A 25,831-nucleotide genomic window follows, 5' to 3' on the forward strand; every position below is an offset into this window, starting at 1 on the left:
AAGCAACAGCTATATTTTAAGGAACTAGTTTATCAAGAGTTATTTTGTACATTGTCCTTTGCATGAGTAAAGAATCCAACTTACAATGTAAATTGTTTTTACAGCAGCATGATCTAGTCAAACCACATGAACTCTTTCAGCTCCAGCCATTCAGATTAGAGGTTTCATTCTAGAGTACTTCTAAATACCTTTTTAAAAAGTTTTTAAATAAGCGTTTTACCCCAAGTTCTCATAATAAGACTATTCTTTATATGTTGAATGGATAACTAAGGTTAAACACATTGCTAGGGCTTCTACCGTGGAAGATCTGTGGTTTAGGACATAGCTGACAATAAATTCATAATCTTAGGTGTGCATATATAGTTTCCTTTGTGGAAGTCCTAAAATTTGCAAAACTTCACAGAAGATTCAATGTTGAATACTGCCTTTAGCCAAAAAACCATTTAGCTCTGCAAACATCTTGGATGCATTGGCTCTGTGGGGCCAAGAGTGTAATCAACAGGAAGTCTTTTTTTTGTCTGCTTGCTTTGAAACACTAGGCTGTGTGGGAGAGTGAAACTTTCTACAGTTACTTTTCAAATTAGAGCCCTATTTCAATAACATTTCCTGCACATTCTGCTGAAGATTTGTTTGAAGTCTCATTTCTTACCTTCTGGGATAGCGTAAAGTTTGACTGCAATTCATTACATACCTTTGGCTTTGATTATTTTTAGCATACTTTGTAAATGAAACTGCAACAAAATTTTATAAAAAAAAGCAGTGGAGAGGAAACAGCATATTACAGGTCATAGTGGGGTGAACATTATTTCTCTTAGTCTAAACTTGACAATGAAAAAATTTCAATTTTCAAATGAAAATTTCATTTTCAAAATGAAAATAAATAAATAAAAAAGTACACATGAAGGGTTGTTTTTAACTACTACTCAGTTACAGGTTTTGGCCTGATCCAGTCTATTACTGCTGTCCCAGCCTCTGAGAGTTCCTGTAGTGGCTTCTGCAACAGCACCAAGCTATGTGCAACCCACTGACATGTGAAACTTTGTCTTTTCTCCTTCACATCTGTATTCATGAGTGGAACTGAAATACTGTTTTGTATAAAATAAAATTATTTCCTGGGCAGAGAAACAGAGCTGGAACTAAAGACCAGAATTTTTAAATGTTGGTAGGCTGTTAATCCTAATTGCAGTCAAGGGAAGATGAGCAAGTGCATACATCAAAAACATGCCCTGGTTAATATTATCCCTGATCTTTCTCACTAAGGTTAGGCTGAAGAAAGTACAGGATGCTAAACCATGCTTCTTAGAAACACCTTTTCTTTGGGGAACAACTAGACTTGTAGAGCTTTAGCATGAATCAGGAAGACAGTTGTCCCAGCTTCGAAAGCTACACTAGTCACCACCAGCTCATCACAGTGCTATGACACAGACAACGAACATAGTGTATTCCATGCTTTGATGCGCTTTCTAAACAAGTTGACAATAACAACAAGTGCAGAAAAAATGGACTAAAATTAATGGCAGTTGTATGATGATTCTCAAAGCAAGTCAATGTCATGGAAGCAACACTGACTTTCAAACCAATTGGAAAGCTGTCCTTCTCCAGGTACAAGAGTAACCCTTCTTTTATTGTGGAGTTGCTTAGCAAATGGTGTTCTGGTTACTATAATACAACCAGCTAGAGCTTAGTGGCATAAGAATACTAATACTAATGAAGTCTAATGTATCACTGAGTTTTGCTGTATGTGTTTCCACAAGCAAAAAAAGGGAACCTGCTCAGCTTTCTGGAGCCAAGTTTCCCAGTAAATTTTAACACTGAGCTTCCGTTCCTACAGGGTAATTGATGGAGCATGCCTGGTTGACTTTTCAAATAGCATCAGCAGGCTGACACATGTCAATTGATGTAATAATTGTACAATCTTAGAGCATGTCTGGTTTTGTACAAGTCCAATAGAAAGTAACCTGGAGACCAAAGTTTGCTGACACAAATGTGGCAACGGAGCAATACCAAGCTGCCTAGTAGCATGTAAAAGACCATTAACACAGCTGCCAAAGTGCAGCTGGTGCTTTTTTCTAGTTGCTTGGCTCATGTGACCAAGGTGTAATTATGGGAGTGGGAGGAAAATAGTCTAAATAGTCCTTTAAGCCTTTCCCAAATTATAGACAACATAATCCTCAAGATGAGAAACAAAATGAGTCTTGGGTCTCATTTTCACTGGTAATTGTCTCAGCGGTGAGATCTGCGAAGCACATACTGTGAGGAACAGTTCCATAAGTTATAGCACTGTATCTTCTTATGAATGCCTCATAAGACATAGAAAAGTGCATCCTACTACACAGGATAATTTGCTACACTAATATTATTCAGATAGAGCTGAAGTGAATCATTAATCTGCATAGGGTTAGCTAGTGAAGCAGGAAATCTCATTGTGCCTGACTCCCACCTGCACTTCTATTTAAAAAATAAATCCTTCAGTTAGAAACCGTTCATGTAAGTCAGAATATTATCAGAGAAAAAATACAGTACCACACAATTCTATAGAAGTATTTCCATTTCATTTTCTCAACAGAAGAATGTAATAGCTCTAATGGAGGCTTCCGTCAGCAATCTGGTGTAAACTGTGTGTCTACTTATTTACCATAATTATATTATGTTGTTGATTATTATTCCAGTTCAGTAGTCAAGTAAACATTGTATTCTTTTATTGAGAAGAGTGCACATTTTGGGCAAGGGTTTGTTTCCTTACAGGCTGGCATAAATACTGTTAAAACTTCTGGCCTTAAACATCCCATAGATTTATTTAACCAGTCATTTAAAAGTGCCGTTAGGGACAGGACAGCAAAGTAATGCAGATATCCCTTGTCCCAATGCGAAATCCATCTGGATGAGTCAGCTGAGAAAGCTACCTCAGAATGCCCTGCAGGCTAACGGGGGTTATTGCCTACAGGGGGGTACAACTCATTAAGAGAAGCAGGGGAAAGAACATTTTTGACTGTATAAAATTCATTATGGGATGTGTTAAGGAATTGTGCAAATGGATGAGGTTTACTATAGAACATTTAGGGGAGGGAATAAAGGCAGGGAAAGGGAGGGTTCAAGGTGGATCAGGAAGCAACAATTGTAAGATAGAGGAAAAAGGAGATAAAAGGAACCAGTTGACTGTAAATAGCTAGCTGGTCATCATGCTTGTCCTGACCTCTATCACTGAAGTCTGTCCTATTTTCTCATTAAATCCTGTTTCTAAGTATCTTCTGTTTAGGTGTGCTCCCTCTTCTGAGTGGGTATGTGTGAACAAGAGTTAACTTCAAACTCAACTAGCCAGCAAGTAGAAGAGGTCTGAGTACCAGCAATTAGAGTAGGGCTGCAAATCTCCAAGGCTCTTATGTTTGGGTGCCAGCAACTGGGGACACCAGTGAGATCTGGGGCCAGCTATTGGACAGGTTATCTAAGGCCAGCTAATGCAGTGTTGCATGTTGTGTATGCATCCACAGATGTACACAAACACATATGCCCCTAGCAGAATTTAATCCTAATCAGCTGGAGAGGAAGAACAGGGTGAGGCAGCCTGTGCTGTGTTTGTGTTCATGTGGGCACTGATAGGGCGCTGTGGTCTATTTATGTTGCTCTGTGAACCCACGTGAATGTGTCTTTCACTCTCTCCAAAATAGGAGCTCTGCCTTGCTACAGTCTTGCTGCATGAAGATGAGAGTCACAGCAGCCTTGCACCCACCAGGCTACTGGATTCAGTAACTTCTAGTACCTAGGATGACCAACAACCAGGAATCCCAGATCTAAACAAATTCTCAGTGCAAAACAGTGTTCCTTGATCATTAACTTCTGTCTTTACACTTATGGATAAAAATGACTGTTATATATGCAGGACATCATGCATCTCAAATTAAATATTACATTTGCACTATTTTTCATTTTGGACTAGGCTCTCCTACAGGCTTAAGACATGAAACAGACCAAATCCAACTACTTCTGCTAATGAGCTAAAGCAGAGGTTTTGTGAGTTTGAGAAACAGCTCCTTGTGTCCTCAGAGGCTGATATTAATTCCTTATGATTCTATGTGGTCAGTCACATTTCAATTCACATATGCTGTTATGGATTATCGTTTGTGTCTATTACGTATGAACAAGAGCAGACAGTTTTGATGCAAGAATTTTCAAACAATTACCTATTTAAGAATAACTAACCTTCTCATTTTAGTCTCATACCCAACTCAGACAGAGGAAAACCCTAATGTAGAAATGGAGTGAGTGGCTCTCCAGATTCCTCAAACCACCATCTAGCACGTATCTGTTTCTATTGCTGTCCTGAGAGACAGTGGCCATGGTTTCAAATATTCTGTTCACAGTTAGAAATTCTGTAATTGAAAATGCTGGCATGGGAGGAAAAAAAAAAAAAAAAAAGATGCTTAGCAGGATTCAGCTAATACCAGTTTAGAGAGCTGAACAGCTCCCCACCATGCTGCAGTTTGCCTTCTAATGACAATGCCTCTCCTGTTCATCTGAGCCACTTCCAACTGAAATGCTGCTACCAGATGGGGAATTTGGGCTGAAAGATGCACACACTTGATTCCAACACAGTTTTTTTTTCCATAGTGTTGCAGACAGTTCTGGGTACTAGCTAGCAGGGCATCATCTGTCCCAGAAAAATTGTAGCTATGAATGTCATGCAAAATAAGATGTCCACAGCACTTTGTGGGAAAAAGTGAGAAAGATTTTACCATAGCAAACCTTGAAAAGCTCTAAGATGGGTGTCTCCAAATCAAGCCAAGTTTCAGTTAGAAATCTTCCATCTTTTCTAATTAGACAAAAAATTCACTCATGTACAACGCTCAGTCCCATTGAGTTAATACCTGCAGAACGTGCATTTAAAAAAAAAAAAAAAAAAATTAAATATACCTCAACTTAGAACAAGCTCAGCTTTCTCCCTCCCCTGTATGTAACAGCTACAGAGGCTCAGGTTCCTTTAAGAACATTTTCTTCTCCTTGAGAAAAATAGATCCTTTATTAATACCTCTCAACTTTTGCTCATGTTATAAGTAAAAGATGATTATAACTTGTGTCATTTAAAAAAAAAAAATAAAAGCAAAGTCTATTAAAACAGTGCACTTTATAAAATGTCAAACTGCAAAGCTCTCAAGTTGTCCAGCTGTTGAATATCTAAGATACATTAAGCCAAATGGAGGGAGTCAGTACCTGTAAAGTTTCTGGTAATATCAACTTTGTTCTTTGTAATTTTCTCTGTTGGTTTTCTCCATTACCTACTGTTCAGTTGTTTGTGAAGGCCTCAAAAGAATAGCTGCTTTCTGTTGACCATTTTTGCTGCTCATCATTGGCCACATTTGAGGGCTGAAGTTAGTAATTTCTTTTCCCAGTGCTTTCAAATAATAGCAGAAAGCAATTTCTTTTCTCTTTATTTCCTAAGGCTAATCACTTCTTTCCATGGAGAGAGAAGATGCCTCATCAAAGGAAAATTGATGGAAATGACAATATTCAAACCTTTCTTCTTCAAACCTAGACAATAGAAGAGAGGAGCAGAAAAGGTGGTTCTTCTATTTTGGTGCTAAAACACCAAAAGAATTTAATTTTTTTTTTTGCTTGATCCGAGAACTGATGCTCAGCCTGGGACCAGTAGTTGAAAGTACCCAGGGTAAAGTGTTCTCATTCCCTTCAGTGAGGTTTTCATGCAGTATCCTCTCACCAGCTGCATTTCAGAGTGATCTGTCTGTTCCTCTAGCTTGAGGAATCAAGAACTATCACAGTCATTTTTTTAGGCTCCATTTAAAAGTTCTACAATGCACAAACCTTGAAACCTAAACATTTAAAAACTATTCTCAATCTCCTTACCTGTTACAGCCTCATACCAAGTCTTTTCATTTTAATTCCATAATGAGAATATTAATTTTAACATAGATAAAACTATTTAGTCAGACACAGGAATAGCACATAAAAATCTGCTTTTCCTAGAGAACGCTTACTTTTCTTATAGAATCATAGAATGGTTTGGGTTGGAAGGGACCTTTGAAGGCCTAGTCAAACCTTCCTGCCTTAAGCAGGGACATCTTGCACTAGAGGCTCACTGCTTGGTACTTCCCAGGGTCCTCTTTATTACCCTTTTTAAAAATAGGTGTTATATTCCCTTTCGTCAAGTCACTGGGGACTTCACCTGACTGCCATAGCTTTTCAAATATGATGGAGAGTGGCTTAGCAACTACGTCAACCAATTCCCTCAGGACCTTGGGATGTATCTCGTCAGAGTTATTCAGATTTCCTTTTTGTACAACAAAGAGCAAGTTCTTGCTGCACTAATTTTATCAATGTGAAATTAAAGATCTCTTTCAATGTTATGGTTTCTGACTTTTCTGCAGAGTGCTAAAAAGTATATAAATAAATACTTGCTATTTAGCGAAGCATCATCTATCTGTCACCCACCTTGTCGAGAGGGATACAAACAAACATCTGAAACTGTTGTACTGTTAGCATAGAGCATCTTCTGCACTATCAACATTTAAACCTTTAACATTTCCCTCCTGAAACCTTCACAAGCTTTTACTTTGAGCTCTCTGGAAAAGGACATGTTATTCACCATATATAATGTATGATAAGAGGCATCATCTTGAGGAACTGGGATTTTGATTTGATTTTGATTGTAAACTCTTTGAGGTTAAGATCATTGATCTGAATATGAAATAGACATGTACTAATTTATACACATTCCCTGAACATGACACAATGTTCTCTCCATCTCAGTCTGGAAATACTGTGCAATATGAACAACTTGAACAATGAAAACATGAATAAAGTAGTAATTTGAGCCTTCAAATAAAAAAAATAGAGACTTTTTTCCAAAATATTTTTAGCCTCTTGTTTACTTCTTTCTTTTCTTCACTTTCTCTTCATATACACCATGCTTCATTTCTTTAGCTAAACATGATAGTGGTTAAAAAGGCTTAAAAATATATTCTGGCAGTGCTTCTAAGCTGTCTCCTGTCACTAAACTTTGGAAATTTCAAAAACATACACAAGGAAAGAAGAAAATGGAAAAGAAATGAGATTCTAAATCTGATTTCCAGGTCAAAAAAGTGTATGCATGTTCGGTTTTCACTTTTGCTTTTAGTTCTTAATACTTTTTAAATTATTGTGAGAACTGCTTTAGATGTGGATATATTGCTGTATGGCATAGCAGGGGATATACGGAATATAAACAGTGAATTATGAGATGAATAATTTTATATATTTCCCTCTCACTGCCCCCTTTTATAATCAGAATTTACTTATGAATAATTAGAAGACATAACACACTAGGACTCACAAACAAAGGAAAAGTTTATCTTCACCAGGAAGTTGTATGTTCTGTTTAAGAACAGACCAAGTCTGTTTTTCCATGTTTTGTAGCTGGAGAGAGCCAATACACTCCCTTCTCAAAGCTTATTCCGTCACTTAGTCCACATTAGTCCCAATCAAACAAAAAGAGCTACATTAGTGACTGTTTTTACTGGCTGTCTAAACTACATCATTGATAAATGAGTCTCTAAGTGCTTCCACAGAGCACGTGACCAGCTGCTCATGGACTTCATGGAGCACAGAGAGAGAGAGAGAAGAGTTTTGCCATCAATACATTTGTGGAAAGGAGTGTATACATATATATTCATTCTTCATTGTTCAGAACAAGGGATGATTTTATGCAGCCCCAAGGACTATTTAAACATTTACTTTATTCCCATTAGTACTTTTTCCTAGAGTGGTTTTAGATCCACCAACAAATCAAGACCATTGTACAGATGAGGAAAAACTCTTGGCAAGTCAAATTCAATGCTCTTGACCAAGCTCTGACCTAATGCGTACATTAGTAAGAGTAGCAGCATTTAACCCTGTGCCAAATACTGCCATTTGAACGCTTTTACATCCTGCTAGCTTAAACAAAAGGCAATTAAAAACAACCTTAAGCATATTTCATCAAATCATTGTATAAATACTGGCATAATGCTGTGAAGCACTACATGACATTCATATGACAAGGTACTGTCTTGCTATTAGGAGTTGCTCCTACTCCCATAAATCTTAACTTACACACAAAACCTTACAAAACACAAATTAGTCAATTAATAACCTACCTCTTAACACAAATTCAGCTGTCCTTCTGTTACAACAGTTTTCATCATGTGTACTACAGAATCTTGTTGCCCATCTTGTAGCATAGATCTTGCATTTCAATAACAATTTTGTGATAAACAGCTAGCGCAACAGAAGCACTATTTCATGACCATCACTGTCAGCTGCAAAACTCATTGTTTCAATTTAGCTTTTTATTCATCATAAACTATTCAATGACAACATATTTCCTCAGCAAGGGGAGCAAAATCTGTTCAAGACTGAGAATCCTATGGTCCCATTATTTGTCATGCCACCATTCTCCCAGGCTCTGTGACTTTCTTTAGAACCAGAATTGCCAGTAGTACAAAATCAGAAGAAAACCTCATATTCTTGTCAGAATGTATGTGTCACTCTGGATTCAAAGGTTATAATAGAGTACTTAGGACCTATAGCTTGAAACTATTTGCCTGACGGATGGAAAGGTGAATAGCTCTTTTGGTTAAAGCCAAAATTTGAAAAGGAAAAGTGCTATGTGTATTTATTGTAGTCATCCATGGAAAATGTAAGGCAAATAACCTCAGAAAGAAAAACTATAAATTCTCAAAACTTTTTTTAATCTCTGTCAGTGTGTGTTATGAACTGAAGCTGAAAGGATTTGCTTACTTAGAAATCTTTCTGACTAACTACAAAGCAATAAAGTCATGGTTTGATTTAGTGGGGAGCATAAAAAAAAATGGGCAAAATAATCCTGTGGAGATTTATTATTAATACAACTACTCAAACTAGCTAGCAGCACTTTATATGGTAGGTATTATAACTGACCTTTCAGGACAATAATGGCTTCTTAGCATTTCACAATGCATTGGAGAGTGCTCTCTCCATGTACTATTGCACCACTCATGAAAAACTTTCTTTTTTAATGCTGTGGGAAAGTCAGCTTGAGTAACTTCACTAACACTTGTTTGTTAGAACATCTACAAGCTTAATGCAGCAAGCTCTACGGGAGTTATGGCTGGCATAGATGTGCACTCTCGACCCTTAGCTAAGGAAAAAGGTCATTCATTTTTCTTTAGGGTTTTGTCTGAGTGACATCAACGTGGAAAACTTTATTCTAAGACAAGAACTGAGCCCTGGATGACATGTTACCAGTGCGCATATAGTCACTCCTACCAGCAAGGAGAAAGCCAGGTGGAAAGCTACATAATATTGAGTATACTTGCCAATACTATATAAACAAAGTGGTTCTTAAAAATGTTCACTGTGATGTCAAAATATTTACTACAGTTCTGTTTGTTTGTTTTCGCTATTACTAATAATTATGTTTTCTAGGTATGTTTGCTATAAATCCTCACTGGTATGTTTATGTGTTGTTTGTTTTCTGGTTTTTCTTTCTGCTTTTTTAAATCATTTCATTATAAACTAACTTCAAATCCAATAGTATTGCTTTGGTTAAAACAAATACCAGAAGGACAAAGTACGCTTTGTTTCATTCTATAGATATCTGATTATTGCATTACCAGCAAATTGTGAAACTAAAGAAATGAAAGGAATTATGAAAATGTTCAGATTCAAGTCTATGAAGAGAACAAAAAAAGAAATTTAAAAAAAAACCAGTATTATAGCTAACATCCAGTTACATGTGTAAAAATTGGCTTGGGACTTTAATAAAACAGAACAGATCTCATTCTTTTTTTATATTAGTCCCACAGTCTCATTTTCATGGTTTTAGTTGCATCTTTTTTAACAGTTTGTTACCACTTAGATATCACTGAGCCACAGAACTGGACTTAGGATTTTTTTTTTTTTTTTTGAGAAAGAGAGGCATTTAATGCTTTGAATTCTGAGATGTTTACATTACTTCAAAACAGAATGATTCATGTGCAAGAAACACTAAAAACAAATATTCAGGATGACAGCTCTATGTTGCAGGCATGCTCATAATTAGTACATTATACTTTCAAGTTTTACAATCATAGATCAGTATTTTATACTTTAAAGTTTCACAATCAGTTAAAGCCAACACAGAGTGCCGGGGGCTCTGGAGAGGGGTGGAACTGCTTTCCCCACCACCTCCAGAAATATGTTCTTGCTGCCTCCCCCATGCTGGCATTAAAAACTCACACAGCAAGCCAAATTAGAAAATTGATCCAGCAGAAACCTAACCTCCCAAAAACAAGACACATAGTTTTCAGTATCAAGGTACTGATCTGGTTCACTGCATGGCAGCACAAGTGCTAGTGCCAGAACAAGGGAGTCAGGAATGTCTCCCTTCAGCCAGTCTGGGGAGGGGATGTGACAGGGGGGAACAACAATCATGGAACTGCAGCATTTCAGTCTAAACAGACTTTGCTTCTGTTCACATTTCTCTCTTTAGACAAACATTTTTGAAGATGGACAAAACAGACTGGCATTTGTTGGTGAAAAGTCTCGGTTTGGATAATTTTCATTTCTGTTAAATTACTCTTTGGTTTGGGGATGAAGAGAAGCTTTAAGCATTACCTTTACAGAAACTGTTTTGAAAGTCTATTAGACATGTGAAGCACATTATTGTTAGTAAAGGAGAAAAAGAAAATATTAACTGAATACCTAAGCTAAATGTTTTCACATATACACAAATTTAACATATGAAGACCAACTGGCACTTAAATTTACTAATCTAGTTCTTGTATCCCAAAACTAAACAGTGTCATTAACCTTCTCTTTACTCCTTTAGCTATTCTGATAATTTGATATCAGAAGTTATTCAATAGAAAGCTAGTTGTATTTTTTTTTTCCACTGGAAAATGTATTTGATATTCCAGAGCAGAGAAAATATAACATGAAAACCAAATATCTCATAGTGATACACATATTCCTACACTACTGTGCAGATAAAGGCTATTTTAATATGGCCGTGTTGCTCAACACATTCTGATTCCTTAGCCACTGTTTGGTGAACTGTTATCAGTTAAAATAAAAAACTATAAATCTGTATTAAAAGAAGCAATGTTGTTGTGAAATATCATCCAATTTACCTTATATTTCACTGTGGCTATAGGACTGACTTCAGTCAATCCCTAAAGGATTAGTTTAACTGGATCCAATTGTGGGTTTCAACTGTACAGACAGAGACCCACACAATGGGTTCCACTAGTTTTTTGACACCAGACAACAGTGAGATGGTTCCAGAATCCAAAAATCATGCAACAAGTTCTAAATGGTCAAGACCCAAAAACCTGGCTATTTCTTCTTTAAGAAGAAAATTAATTGGACATGGATGCAGACTGAGCAAATTCATGGTGTCTGCCACTTAATTTGCAATATGACACCATTCCTAGAATATGTGTTTTCAGACTGGCTTTGGAAGGGATGGTGAAACACAGGCAATATCTCATTTACTAGAAACACAAAGAAATGACTAGTCAGAAAGGGCAGCTTTACTTTTGAGATTACAAAAGTATTTCAAGCCAGTCCTTCCTATAGCAATCTTCTTGTAATTTCCTCAGTCAAACACTAGAAAGGAGAGGGAAGGTGGCCAAAAGTGGGCAGAGAAGTGGCAATAGAAATAAGAATTTAATTGCTTATATATACATTAAAAACAGCCATTCTTTAAATTAAACATATTATGAACAGGTATCCTGTCTCAGTCTGGCTACACATCTGGGCAACATCTTCAACACTGTTCTGCAAGACAGTACTTGCCACACTTGTCTCAAGTCATCCTTGGCTAACAAACATTTGAACTCTGCTGCTGTGTAAGTGATGAACTCTTTCTGAGAGTTGTGCTCCCCCAAGGGATCTGGCTAATGTTGTGCATCAAGGGAACAGACAGCTGAAAATAATGTTTCCTTCAAACAGCTATCAACACAGCACAGTCATATTGGCAAAGCTAAGGAGCAAATGACAAGCAAGGTCCCACATGCATGGTCTCTTTGCAGGAGGTTTCTCCTCTCTCATACTTCCCTTCTCCCCCAACAAAGGTCAGCAATATTGCATTAAGACGTGAGGGAATACCACCATTTTGGTGTGTGTAGCATCCGATAGGCTTAACATAAAATCTGAATTCTGTTCAGACACAGAGCTTACAAGGGTACAAAGAATCATAGAATGGTTTGGGTTGGAAGGGACCTTAAAGATCACCTATTTCCAACCCCCCTGCCATAGGCAGGGACACCTTGCACTAGACCAGGTTGCTCAAAGCCTCATCCAACATGGCCTTGAACACTGCCAGGGATGGGGCATCCACAACCTCTCTGGGCAACCTCTTCCAGTGCCTCACCACCCTCACAGTAAAGAACTTCTTCCTTCCATCTAATCTAAATCCACCCTCTTTCAGTTTAAAGCCATTACCCCTTGCCCTATCACTACATGCCCTTGTAAAAAGTCCCTATCCGGCTTTCTTGTAGGTCCCCTTTAGGTACTGGAAGGTTGCTATAAGGTCTCCCCAGAGCCTTCCCTTCTCCAGGCTGAACAATCCCAACTCTCTCAGCCTGTCTCCATAGGAGAGGTGCTCCAGCCTTCTGATCACCTTCGTGGTCCTCCTGTGGACTTGCTCCAACAGGTCCGTGTCCTTCTTATGTTGGGGGTCCCAGAGCTGAATGCAATACTCCAGGTGGGGTCTCACAAGAGTGGAATAGAGGGGAACAATCACCTCCCTCGACCTGCTGGTCACACTTCTTTTGATGCAGCCCAGGGTACGGTTGTCTTTCTGGGCTGCAAATGCACATTGCCAGGTCATGTTGAGCTTCTCATCGACCAACACCTCCAAGTCCTTCTCTGCAGGGCTGCTCTCAATCCACTCATCACCCAGCCTGTATTTGTCCTTGGGATTGCCCCAACCCATGTGCAGGACCTTGCACTTGGCCTTGTTGAACTTCACGAGGTTCACACGGGCCCACCTCTCAAGTCTGTCAAGGTCCCTCTGGACGGCATCCCTTCCCTCCAGTGTGTCAACCGCACCACACAGCTTGGCATCATCGGCAAACTTGCTGAGGGTGCACTCAATCCCACTGTCCATGTCGCCGACAAAGATGTTAAACAGCGCCAGTCCGCATACCGACCCCTGAGGAACACCACTCAACACTGCTCTCTACTAGGACATCCAGCCATTGACCACAACTCTTTGAGTGTGACCATCCAGCCAATTCCTTATCCACTGAGTGGTCCATCCATCAAATCCCTGTCTCTCCCATTTAGAGACAAGGATGTCATGCGGGACTGTGTCAAATGCTTTGCACAAGTCCAGGTAGATGATGTCTTCTGCTCTTCCCTTATCCACCAACGCTGTAACCCTATTTTATAAGGCCACCAAATTTGACAGGCACAATTTGCCCTTAGTGAAGCCACGTTGGCTGTCACCAATCACCTCCTTATTTTCCATGTGCCCTAGCATAGTTTCCAGGAGGATCCACTCCATGATCTTGCCGGGCACAGAGGTGAGACTGACTGGCCTGTAGTTCCCCAGGTCTTTCTTTTTTCCCTTTTTAAAAATGGGGGTTATGTTTCCCCTTTTCCCATCAGTAGGAAGTTCCCCAGACTGCCATGACTTCTCAAACATGATGGTGAGTGACTTAGCCACTTCATCTGCCAGTTCCCTCAGGACCCGTGGATGCGTCTCATCAGGTCCCATGGACTTGTGGACTTTCAGGTTCCTTAGATGGTCTCGAACTCTTCTCCTACAGTGGGCGGTTCTTCGTTCTCCCAGTCCCTACCTTTGCCTTCTGTGACTTGGGTGGTGTGGCTGGAGCACTTGCCGATGAAGACTGAGGCAAAGAAGTCATTGAGTACCTCAGCCTTTTCCATGTCCTGCGTAACCAGGTCTCCCGTTTCCTTCCAGAGAGGGCCCACATTTTCCCTAGTCTTCCTTTTATCACCAACATATCTGTAGAAGCTTTTCTTGTTGCCCTTGACATCCCTGGCCAGATTTAATTCTATTGGGGCTTTAGCTCTCCTAACCTGATCCCTGGCTGCTCAGACAATTTCTCTGTACTCCTCCCAGTCTACCTGTCCTTGCTTCCACCCTCTGTAGGCTTCCTTTTTGTGTTTGAGTTTGTCCAGAAGCCTCTTGTTCATCCACACAGGCCTCCTGGTGTTTTTGCCTGACATCCACATCAGCTTTTTAGCTCAGGTAAGGAGCATGCTTTTGACATGAATCTCCCAAATGTCCCAATTTAGCTTGCTTTGGTACACATCACGAATAGATCATGGAGCTCACAAACTGGATTCCCTTCAGATAAGAACTAAGCCAGGAGAACATATGTTTAGACATATGTGATTCATTTTAGCTGTTAATGGACATTCAGCCCGTGGTCCAGAATAGAGCTAGTCTGAAGTAAATTTCCTGACAAGTGAGCTGGGTCCTCAGCACCAAATAAACACAAGTCCTCTCGCAAGTCTGTCCCCCCTCTCTCCCTGTGACACTGTGACACGCTCTTTGCTCATGCAGGCAAAATTGAAGTATCAATATTCAGATTTTTTACTCAGTTGTTTTCAAATTTTACCCAAATCTTCAAATTATAGGTCCCATTTCACATTATGTATAGTAGTCCTCAGTATAGCAGCAGATACATAAACACATTGTGCAACTCAAAATTCAAGCTTTAAAAATAATAATTAAAAAAGATCATGAATTATAAAGTACAGTAATGAAATAATGAATCACAGTCCATATTGTGCATGTGGTATCCATAACTCAGCTGTGAAATATTACACAGAAATTTATTATATGCTATTTCTGATGTTTGTAGCTGTCTTACCTATAATAGCAAAGAGTGAAGATGTACTTTCCATGGGACTCTTCCTTCCTAATGATCTTTTTTTCAATTTGGTGGCAACTGTGCACAGATTTTGTTTCCCTTCATTGATGGGAAGGTTTTTTTCCCCTCCCTTTTAAGCTCTTCCCACAGACTACCACACTGAGCTTTTATAAGATGAGTCTGAGTTCTATCCTGCTATTTTCCTGTCCCAGCCTGAATCTCTCCCACTCATCTTGTCACAGTTTCTTAGTTCTCTCATGTCTGTCTTTTGCCACAGAGCCACTTAGTTGTACAGTCTTGTGTAGAGAAAGCAAAAGCAATCACTCAGTTTTGCAATTCTCTTCCTCTTCCTAGCACTATCCTTATAGAGGATACATGATACATGTTTGTGACCATGAACACACACACTTGTGTGTGTGTATTTCTGCTCATGTGTTTTAAAATGAATCAAATAACAAAGGAATCATTCAAAACCAGATCAAAATCCTCCATTAAAATTATATTTGGACAACACGAAATTACAAAATAATGAATTTACCATTAGCAGAATATTGCTGTCTGCTTTTCGTAAATGCTTTTCAAAATGTTTCTGAGCAAGTCAAGCATTTTTCTCCTACTTCCAGTTATTCAGTTCTCTATATAGTTTCAGAAATGCCACTTCCCAAAGTAGAATATGTGCCACTCAAATAGTAAAGTCCATGAGTCCAAAAACTTACCTTCTAAAAGTACTGAAATACACTTCAGGAGAAGTGGGACTGCAGTGATTCCTACATGGAGTAAGAACACGATTTTTTAGACTCCTTTCTCCCTTCCTACAAAAGGAGGGCAGAGGAGAGGATGAAAAGACAATGTGAAAGAGCTGGACACCATCAGAGCTTAAGGAACTTAAAACTGATGAACTGCAATTGCTTTATAGAGAAATCAGCTACATAGCTTAATCAGTTATTCTTGCTCGTGCACCTTATGAGATCTTACAAGGCCCTGAGGAGTGTCAACTACTTTCTTTTTCTTCAGAAATATATGCCTGGAAAGGATTACCTGGACACTGAACTGATCCTCCACAGTCTCAGTCAATTAAGATATACTTATTAAGTCCAGAATTTTCTGCCAGAACATTAACTCTGGGTCCACGCGAGTTCCACACATCTACAAGTCATGTAAAATATTCCAGCACCATTTAAACAAAAGTATGAAGTGTATAGTAAAAAAATCCAAACCCACATAAATATGCTCCTGGCACAAGTATCTTAGCAATATCAAGGGTATGTCCTTGTTCTGCACAACAGCAGGGAATTTGTTAACAAAAGTGTCCTGATGTGTGCAGAAATCGGAAACAGATGGGCTGACCACCTCACCTCAAACTGCCAACTGGTTTTCGTGTGTATTTGCCAATTTTCTTTAAAGATACCCTACTAGTCTTCCACATCACTGTGAAATTAAACCAATTGAGGATTTGGGATAGCATGAGTACAGGGAATATGTTCTGCCTGGAACATTTCTAAGCATTTCTGTTTTACCAACCCCCTTCTCTGTACTTCTTGAAGAGAAGGCTTATTTTCTGTACTGTTAAACATTGCACTCACTGGACTTGAATTACTTTTGTTGCACTTGAACTGCCCATCACTCTTAAGGCAAAACCCACAGACCCTACACAACCAGCAGGAGTAAGAGATGCAGAACTGCGGACAGCTTCTCTTAGTAATTTGTGAGTGCTTCAAAGATGCAGCAACCTAGCACACCAATGAACCTGCCCTGCCAAACTCGGATCTGCAGTTTCACTTTCAGTAACCAGGTAGGGTAGCTCAACTTCTCATTTTAACCTCCATTTAAATTCATGTGAGCAACTCCTAAATAAATCTACATTCATATTTTGACCTTCTATGCACTTACTGGATGAAAAGCACTATAAAAAATAATTTCACATGTACAGCTACAAATGGTGTTCCATAATATTCTTATGAATTAGAAAAGATGGTGATTGTCAAAATGGCTAAAAAGTCTAGAGAAGTAATGGGTTAAGAGCAAATTAGCAAAGATGCTCAGAACCAAATAATTCCTGTTTTCAACTCATATTTTTATAATAGGTGGGGTACAAATTTCAAACGTACTTTAATGAATTAGAAACCTAGCCTGCATTATAGATAAAAGCTCTTTATAAGTATTATGGTAAACCTCAACTGTTGGGAGAAAAGAAGAAAAATACTGGATTTTTCCCAACCTGACTGATAATATTTTGGCTCCTTCTAAAGTTAAATAAATTTTACTTCTTCAGTTTATTAGTTATTGCTAACTAGTGTACACTATTTTTATATGGCTACACTGCACTATAAAGTAAAATAAAAAATGTAGCTGCCCAAAAAGGCCAAGCATTATATAAATGAAGAAATTGTAATTATTTTCCTGATTTTTTCATGAAATTAGGATTGCTAAAAGCTTTCCATGTACTATCATAATTGCCAGTAATAACATACAAACTAATGCATTCCTGCAATTTTCAGTCCATTACTTGTAGATTTGTCACTTGTTATTTCTATCTCACAAAAAGAAGTTGAGCATTTTTACACTTAAAGCAAGAATTTATCAACGCAAATATAGCAATTACTGAATCTCCTAGAAGCCAAAGATGAAGAATGGCATTTCTTTTAAGTGAGGTCTCAAAGATTATCTGGTGACCTTCATCATTCATAGTGACTACTACACATGACACTATCTGGAAGAGAAATTTTGTGTTTTACCGACTGCTTTAATAAAGCTTACAATGCTGTGTCTACTGAATAAGCAAACACAAACTCCTAATACTCCTCAAAATCCAAACTACTTGTATTTCTTACTGAGCAGTCTAAAAGCCGTGCAAATGGCAACAGACCTTTTACTGCATTTTGAGGAACAAAACTGTTGTTCCGTTCATGTAAGGTGGTGAGTAAACAGCATGCATTCCTAACTACATGGGTTACTCAAATCATAAAGAGTGTGCCAGACAGCATTAGTGACACAGGGTCTTATCCCACCTCTCTGACATCCACGGAAACCTCAACACTGCTCCTATTCCAGCCAATACAACTGAATAGGCTTAAAAGAAGGTATCAGCTTTAGTACTGCAAAAGGACTGCCAAGCTTTCTTTGAACAATAAGCCAGAGAACATGGGAAAGAAACAGGCTCATACTTGAGCCTTGTCTCATTTTTTAAAAATGACAAAAAAAAAACCCAAACCCACACAACACAAGCGCAGTATTCTCAGACCGCTGTCAACTGGCACACAAAGAAGCCTTTTATATACATTAGAACAACCCATACCTTTTCTTCAATATAATCACTGACCCCGTAGTTGCTAGCTTTTAGTACATTAGAAAACCAAAAACTTTCAGAAGTGCACAAATTTGCTTATTTCTTATGACAATCTAGATACTGACATAGCAGAAAAAAACAGAAGTTGTAAACCCGTAGTTTAGCAGAACTGACCTAAACAGTTACACAAGTAAAATCACTTGGGTGATGAAAAACAAGGATGGTAATTTAGTTCTAATGCCTGAGAGCTACTCACATATTAACAGATCATAGCCAACAAGAGGCACAATTCCTTGCTGTAAAGGCAAACCAGTTAATAACTCTGAAAGTTTAAAAGACATTTAAAAAAAACCCAAAACTTTTTAACGCACAGGAGCTTAAACTCAAACTTCAGTAAAAAGGTTTAGCTCTGCCGACTGAAAAAGAAATGCACGTTGAATAGTTTTGCATATGTAAGGCGAAAGACACAGATGTAGAATTGTTTCTGCCAGTAACAATGAGGGCTCTAAAGCCAGAATGCTAATAATTCTTCCAGGATTCAAGGGCTCTTCCAGGTATAAAGACTACTGCTCTCCAAGTACTTCAGTGACACAGATACAAGGTACTTATATGAATTTTTACCATCAGATCATTTGGATGACAGGTTTTTTACAAGAAATAAAGGACAAAAGCCTAGAAATCCAAGTACTACTCTTCATTAAACCTTACTGAAGTTCTGAGTTCTAGACTAAGTTAAGACTAAGTTTGATCTCTTAAAACAAAATTGTATGTATGAATGCACACAGATGTGTCAATGTTCTGCCTTTCATTTAATTTTATTTTCTGACAAACTATGCTTTATTGAAGCCTCTTTAGTTGATAATTAGCTATTGTCCTCTTTAAGTACAGCTAAATGAGAAAGAAGGGAGATAAGGACAGGCAGGTTCCAAGTGAAACTGATAAACCAATAACAATAAACTGAAATAGAAAACTGATCTCAGTGAAGAGATCACAGAGGAAGGGGGAGCTGGGAAGAGGAATCTCCAGTGAGCCAGAGAAAGGGCCTTCTCTTTTTTCTTAACACCTGGAAAACACATTATGACACCATTTCCCACAGCATTCTCCTAGAGAAACTTGCTGCTTATGGCTTGTACAGGTATATTCTTCACTGGGTAAAAAAACTGGCTGGATGACCGGGCCCAAAGAGTTGTGGTGAATGGAGTTAAATCCAGCTGGCGGCCGGTCACAAGTGGTGTTCCCCAGGGCTCAGTATTGGGGCCAGTTCTGTTTAATATCTTTATCAAGGATCTGGACGAGGGAATCCAGTGCACCCTCAGTAAGTTTGCAGATGACACCAAGTTGGGTGGGAGTGTTGATCTGCTTGAGGCTAGGAAGGCTCTACAGAGGGATCTGGACAGGCTGGATCAATGGGCCAGGGCCAATTGTATGAGGTTCAACAAGGCCAAGTGCCACGTCCTGCACTTGGGTCACAACAACCCCATGCAGCACTACAGTCTTGGGGAAGAGTGGCTGGAAAGCTGCCCGGCAGAGGAAGACCTGGGGGTGCTGGTCGACAGCCAGCTGAATATGAGCCAGCAGTGTGCCCAGGTGGCCAAGAAGGCCAATGGCATCCTGGCCTGTATCAGAAATAGTGTGGCCAGCAGGAGCAGGGAGGTGATTGTCCCCCTGTACTCGGGACTAGTGAGGCCGCACTTCGATCACTGTGTTCAGTTTTGGGCCCCTCACTACAGGAAAGACATTGAGGTGCTGGAGCGTGTCCAGAGAAGGGCAACGAAGCTGGTGAAGCTGCACAAGTCTTATGAGGAGCAGCTGAGGGAACTGGGGCTGTTTAGTCTGGAGGAAAGGAGGCTGAGGGGAGACCTTACAGCTCTCTACAACTACCTGAAAGGAGGTTGTAGTGAGGTGGGTGCTGGTCTCTTCTCCCAAGTAACAAGTGACAAGACAAGGGGAAATGGCCTCAAGTTGCACCAGGGGAGGTTTAGATTGGATATTGGAAAAAATTTCTTCCCCGAAAGGGTTGTCAGGCATTGGAACAGGCTGCCCAGGGAAGTGGTTGAGTCACCATCCCTGGAGGTATTTAAAATACGTGTAGATGTGGCACATCATAGGGACATGGTTTAGCGGTGGACTTGGCAGTGTCAAGTTTATGGTTGGACTTGATGATCTTAAAGGTCTTTTCCAACCTAAATGATTCTGATTCTATGATTTCTGGTCTGATTCAAGTTGCGGACAAATACAGGCCAGCCACAGACCAGAGAAAATTTTAAGGGGAGGGGGGTGGGGGGAGAGGAATAATTGGTTACCTACTTAATTGAATACCAAAATGGTCAAGTTGAATAAAATGATGAATAAATTTGGTAGCAGATAATTGTTCTGTATTTATCTTGGCATAATAAAAATAAAATTATTTTCCATCTACCCTCAAATCCTCTTGCTTACATACCTGGAATTTATGTAGCATTTTTGTAAGCATCAAATAACCGCATTCTGTATAGCTACATCTGTCAAGAAAGATTCCACTAACAAGAGGCAATTTATTTAAGGACGTCATTAGCCAAACTCCTCCTTTTAAACAGGCTGTCCCTCAAAATAACCCATCAAATGCACATGTATGCCTAGCACAGATGAACTATTTTTAGTGTATTTAAGTATTTTTAGTATTTTTTGTGTATTTAAGTGTATAGTACTATGTTACTGAAATAAGAAAGAACAGTATTCTGAACATAAACTTTTATTCATATTAATTTTTCCCTGAAGCTATCTTTTAATTGTCTTTAAAGAGCCAAACCAGAAGTTATTATGAAAAAAATACTGAAAATGTTATATCTAAAATAATTTTAAACATTACTTCATAAAAATATATATGAAATAATTATTTTTAATTTGGTACATTATGTTACAATGAATGGTCAGTCAGAATTATCTGTATAAATAACAAAGTTATAGGAGAAGCTGAATGTGTCTTCATAATATAAAAGCAATACAGAGCAAAGAGGAAAATAATCCAGGTGATCTATTGTGCAAGAAAGAAAGCCTTTGCAGAAACAAACAAACAAACAGAAGTCTACCTGTTGGAGGTCCAATGTAATGGTCACATAATGATATTCAATTCCATTCTGTATACTAGGGCTTTGCCACCAAGTGTTCTTGCCATCAATTGCGTTTGTTATTGGATGTCGCTCTGTTAGAACAGCAGAAATGAATAAATATATATCAAAATTATTAGATTTAAATGTTTTTAGACCTAAAATCTAGATTTTAATACAATTACAGAACTAATGAGGCAGCACTTAAAAAACAGGAAATTAATTTTTCTTTTACTCTTGGGGCACAGTCATGTTTATTACTACTGGAATGCTCATCTAATATTAGTTGTTTAATTTTGGTTAGGATCACAAGAAGATGATTCAGAACACCTAAATGCACTTAGAGGCTTTCCTGATTCTACAGAAAACGTAGACATCTAAATCAAGTGAACACTTCCTGCAGTCTTCCAAAGTTTCAAGTACTATAAAATCACTAAATGTTGCAACAGAAACAACAAATCAGGAACCTGAGATATGCTGTGCAAGGAAAGCAGAATTAAAGTAATACTGGTATTTGCATTTCTAAGACATTTCTAAGCACACATGGAAATAATTCAGAAATCGTTACAGAATTTATTTCTCAACTGGAAAATTGTCTGACTCACATACATGCATATAAAGAAGGTTTGCTTGGTTATAATACATATCAAAGTCCAAGACGCATTACTTTCCATGTCTACATTTACTCTGCTGCAGTGTCCCAAATGAATCCCAAATAATACGGATAAGAATTTATTTACAGAATTGCATTCTTCCTAGATTTCAAGATCTTCTAAGTTATTGAAATTTGCTTACACAGTATTTTAATGTTATTTAGACTGAGAAAAATTGCACTCAACATTTCCAGGTTACTTTTTGTGGTCAATTTGTGTTTCTCTCCTGTGCAAAATGGAGAATAACAAAAACTCAATTTTAAAAAGGTACAAAGATCTCTATTTTGAAGTCCCTGATTGCCTAGAGCAAGTCTGTACATTATGGGGAAAATAGCCCAAAGGAAATTCAAATACAGCGGTTTTCCTCTATGCAAGTTCTGTCTGCAAGAACATAACAAGACAGGAGAAATCCTACCCCGCTGATTAAGGATGGCTTTCTAAACTGACAGGTTTTCTTCATATAAAACTGGAATATGCTTCATTACTAGCTAGTCCTAGAATTGCAAATAATTAATTCATGAACTGATTAATTTACTGTTATTTTAATTATTACTTAAATCAAGCAGCCAGATTGATTGTCTTTGTGTCTCTGGTTTTTTGCTACATCAACCACCTGTGGAGGACAGGAGTCCTAGCTCATTAAGGAAAGCCAGAATGTCTGAACATATTTAAAGATACAATTAAAGTGCTTTGTGGGAGTGAAGGAAGGCATAAGCCCGCAAAATTGAAAATGCCAAAAATTTTATTTAAATATCAGATTATTCAGTGGCATTAATGGGCACCAACATTTGCAAGTTAGAATAGCAGTGCTAGATGTTATTAGTAGCTTTATATTAAAAAGAAAAGCAAAACACACCTATTTTTACATGTTGTCAGTTCCCACACCTCTGATCATTTGCACAAACTTTGGCTTTAAATGAGTGCTAGCAAAAATCACCTGTAAATCAAACTCAGAGCTCCTCAGTGATTGTGACAGAACCTGTCTAATTGGAAATTTTGATGTAAGTCTCTTCAGGTGAAATTGATATAAAGGTAAATCATGAGAAGGAGGGTTGGGAGATGAATCAACAATTAACTAATCACCATTATGAAAGTTTAATCACAATTAATTTGAAAACACTGATTAACTGCTGGCATGTTTTGCCTATTTAAAAGGTAAGGGACAATAATATAATATTTGTAAAAAGGACTGGATTGCAAATGCAGTTCAAGGACCAAGCTCCCTGATGGATGTCAAGGGGGAAAACTTACAGAGTGAGCCCATCAAACTGTGCTCTTTAATTTGGGCTCACATGTGATTAACCAGGGAATTTGTGTTCATTTCCTACTACAGTAATTAAGGGGAGGCACTCCAGACTCGCACATTCCAGGGGGATCATTTAAAGTCTGGTTACATTACATGGTTCTCCTATTAATGAGCCATCTCTGTTTAACTAAGGCACTTCCTTCTGCCAAATGAACATTTAAAAACCTTAAAATGAGACGTGGTTGGCAACAAAAGACCAGACATTATGAATCTGGGCAGATTCAAGTTTTTAAGAGGGTAGGAGTGAGGGGAAACACTGATATAAATCATTCAGATGGGGTTTATATGTATATACACACATATGTATGTCTGTGTATATGCATGTATATTAGTGTACACTATCTGATATCATAGGCGGGACATGGGAACAAAGCAATCCAGCTTTGTTTTAGGTTTGGTTTTTTAATTAAACAAACTTGATATAAGAAAAAAACTTTTATGATGTGCATGCATCTCTAAATATCCATCTATAAAGAAGGGAAAGAATCTATTGCACAGTGTTTCTGTCTGTTGGAATGGTTCCAAAACCCTCTGAAATCTTCTGTGAGTGAGACACTCTACTACTATAGTATAACATATTTGAATGCTATATTGCTACAAAATCGTATGACCTTTCCTCAGAAGGCAGCATTTACTACAATCAAAGAAGATGTCGAAACTTGGAAAACTACCTTGGGGAAAAAAAAAGGTTGCAACTGTGTTCAGACAAATGAAGTAGTCTATACTGGGGCAATTATAATTAGCTTTGCAAATGCAAGATGGGGAGCAAATGGATAGGTAGCTATTTAGCAGTAAAGCATCTGAGGATTACAATGGACAACTAGCTATATATCTCACAGTGGTGTCACACCATTAAAATGGGGAAATATCTAAGTAAAACATGTAAACATTCTGTTCATTCTGAAGCAAACCTGCATCTCCATGCAGTGCTGGTAAGAGCTCAGGTGAATTTTAATAAAGATGAAAACCTCTAAAGAGAATTCACAGAACTGCAATTTGCACAGTTAGAGTCCTAGAAAATACAACCTATGAGGAGAATGAAAGAAGAGATAGCTTAGTGTAGAAACTAGATAGAGCAATACCATCAAACCTCATTTAAAATATTTCTGTAAAGTAAAACGGAATAATCCATTCCTTGTATTGACTGAAGTTAGCAAAAAGGTAACATGAATTTCTGCAAGAAGATGCAGATTAGCTATTAGGAAAAGACTGCAATGAGTAAAATAACTCTAGGAAGGGTGGCCCTGGAAGGAAGTTTCTAAGGAGAAGCTAAACAAGCCATAGATAGCTCATCCTGTCTAGAACTAGCAGACAGATTAAATGTCATCTATTTATTTTTTTTTCCTGTGGTTTTAAGTATGTGCTTTGTCATGAGGTGAAAATATATCAGAGCTAGGTTTCAGAAGGAAACAACTGGAAAAAAAGAAAAATTGTCTCCATGCTTCTGTGGCTGTGCTTCTTTCAACATTTTATCTATTCCATTAAAAGCTGTCTTAAGTGCTTCTACACCCTACACCCTCTACCATCTACAGTGCCAATATACTCACAAAAATATAACATTAAAGCTATTTATGACTTTCACTGCAAGGTCACATGAAATTGAACTTGTATGACTTAAGAAATTTTCTTAGTTCTAATCCTCCCAACTATTAGAAATATGCATCTCTGAAGCAGATGATAACAAATTTATACTTGAAAACTGATTTTGCTTCCGGGTAGTCTTTAAGAAAGCAGTGTTAGCAAAGATCAATGTTAATATGAAAAACTAAGCAATTAAACCAAGCAATGCTCCATTATCTTATCTTCTTTTTGCTGGCTCAATGAAACTGAATTAACATCAAACAAAGAAGAAAAATATCCCAGAACACAATAAAATAAAACTGGAGTTGGCCCTAACCTGAAATTTCAGATGTTGCTTAGATTGGCCAAAATTTTCAAATTCCACAGGTAAGTATGCAGGTAAAAGTCATCTGGTTTTCATTCACATTTAGTATATATTCAGAGAATTCAACAACAGCTGTAGATACTTAATTTTCCTAAATCTGAATTTAGGTGCTCTGCTTTTAAGTATCTGAATTAGAAAGTTCAGTCTGAGGAGTATACATAACAGATACAGATTTTGAAATACCAATGCAAGAGATGGGTAACCTCATTTAAAAAGAAAGAGACAGACGTTTCACAGTAATCAGGCCAGTGACCTACAGTTTTGTTTGCTGAGTGTCTACAACCTTTGGAAAAAAATATTTTTAAAGGAACAAAATGAAAATGGCATACGTACGATGTGGAACCCTGCTCCTCTGATCACAAATACGGCACTGAGGGTTCCTTGCAGGCTGTCCAGGTACATGTTCAACAAGTTTGCAGTACATTTCCCGACCCTTTTCTCCACAGGTAGCATTGGTTGTGATGAGAGCATTAGTAGCCAGGTTCAGGACTGCGGGAAACAACCCTGCAAACAAAATAAAATCAAATCACAAACAAAAGCAACAGAGGCAAAAGCAAGGTGAATTTAGCAGGACAATCATAAATGAAGATAACACCTGCTACAGCATTAAAGCAAAAGGCTTAGTTTTCAACAACTATGGAAGTAATGAAGCACAGAAAAGCACCAACAAATTTGGTTTTGAATCCAGAATTTAGACATCAGAATAAAGTCATTATAC

At 38.1% G+C, this 25,831-nt stretch overlaps 1 protein-coding gene across 8 annotated transcripts in view; it reads right to left on the minus strand.

The window, feature by feature from the left end:
• Positions 1-25,831, minus strand: part of LAMA2 (laminin subunit alpha 2) — a 394,697-nt gene that overhangs the window by 275,115 nt on the left and 93,751 nt on the right. For all 8 annotated transcript variants that reach the window (XM_030022177.1, XM_030022172.1, XM_030022175.1 and 5 more), the window contains exons 2-3: positions 25,447-25,617; positions 21,192-21,304 (exon numbers count right to left, since the gene is read on the minus strand). In XM_030022177.1, coding sequence (XP_029878037.1) covers positions 21,192-21,304; positions 25,447-25,617 — 284 coding nt within the window. The remainder of the gene's footprint in view (positions 1-21,191; positions 21,305-25,446; positions 25,618-25,831) is intronic.

Source organism: Aquila chrysaetos, chromosome 8, assembly GCF_900496995.4.
Source record: "Aquila chrysaetos chrysaetos chromosome 8, bAquChr1.4, whole genome shotgun sequence".
Taxonomy (NCBI): Eukaryota; Metazoa; Chordata; class Aves; order Accipitriformes; family Accipitridae; genus Aquila; species Aquila chrysaetos.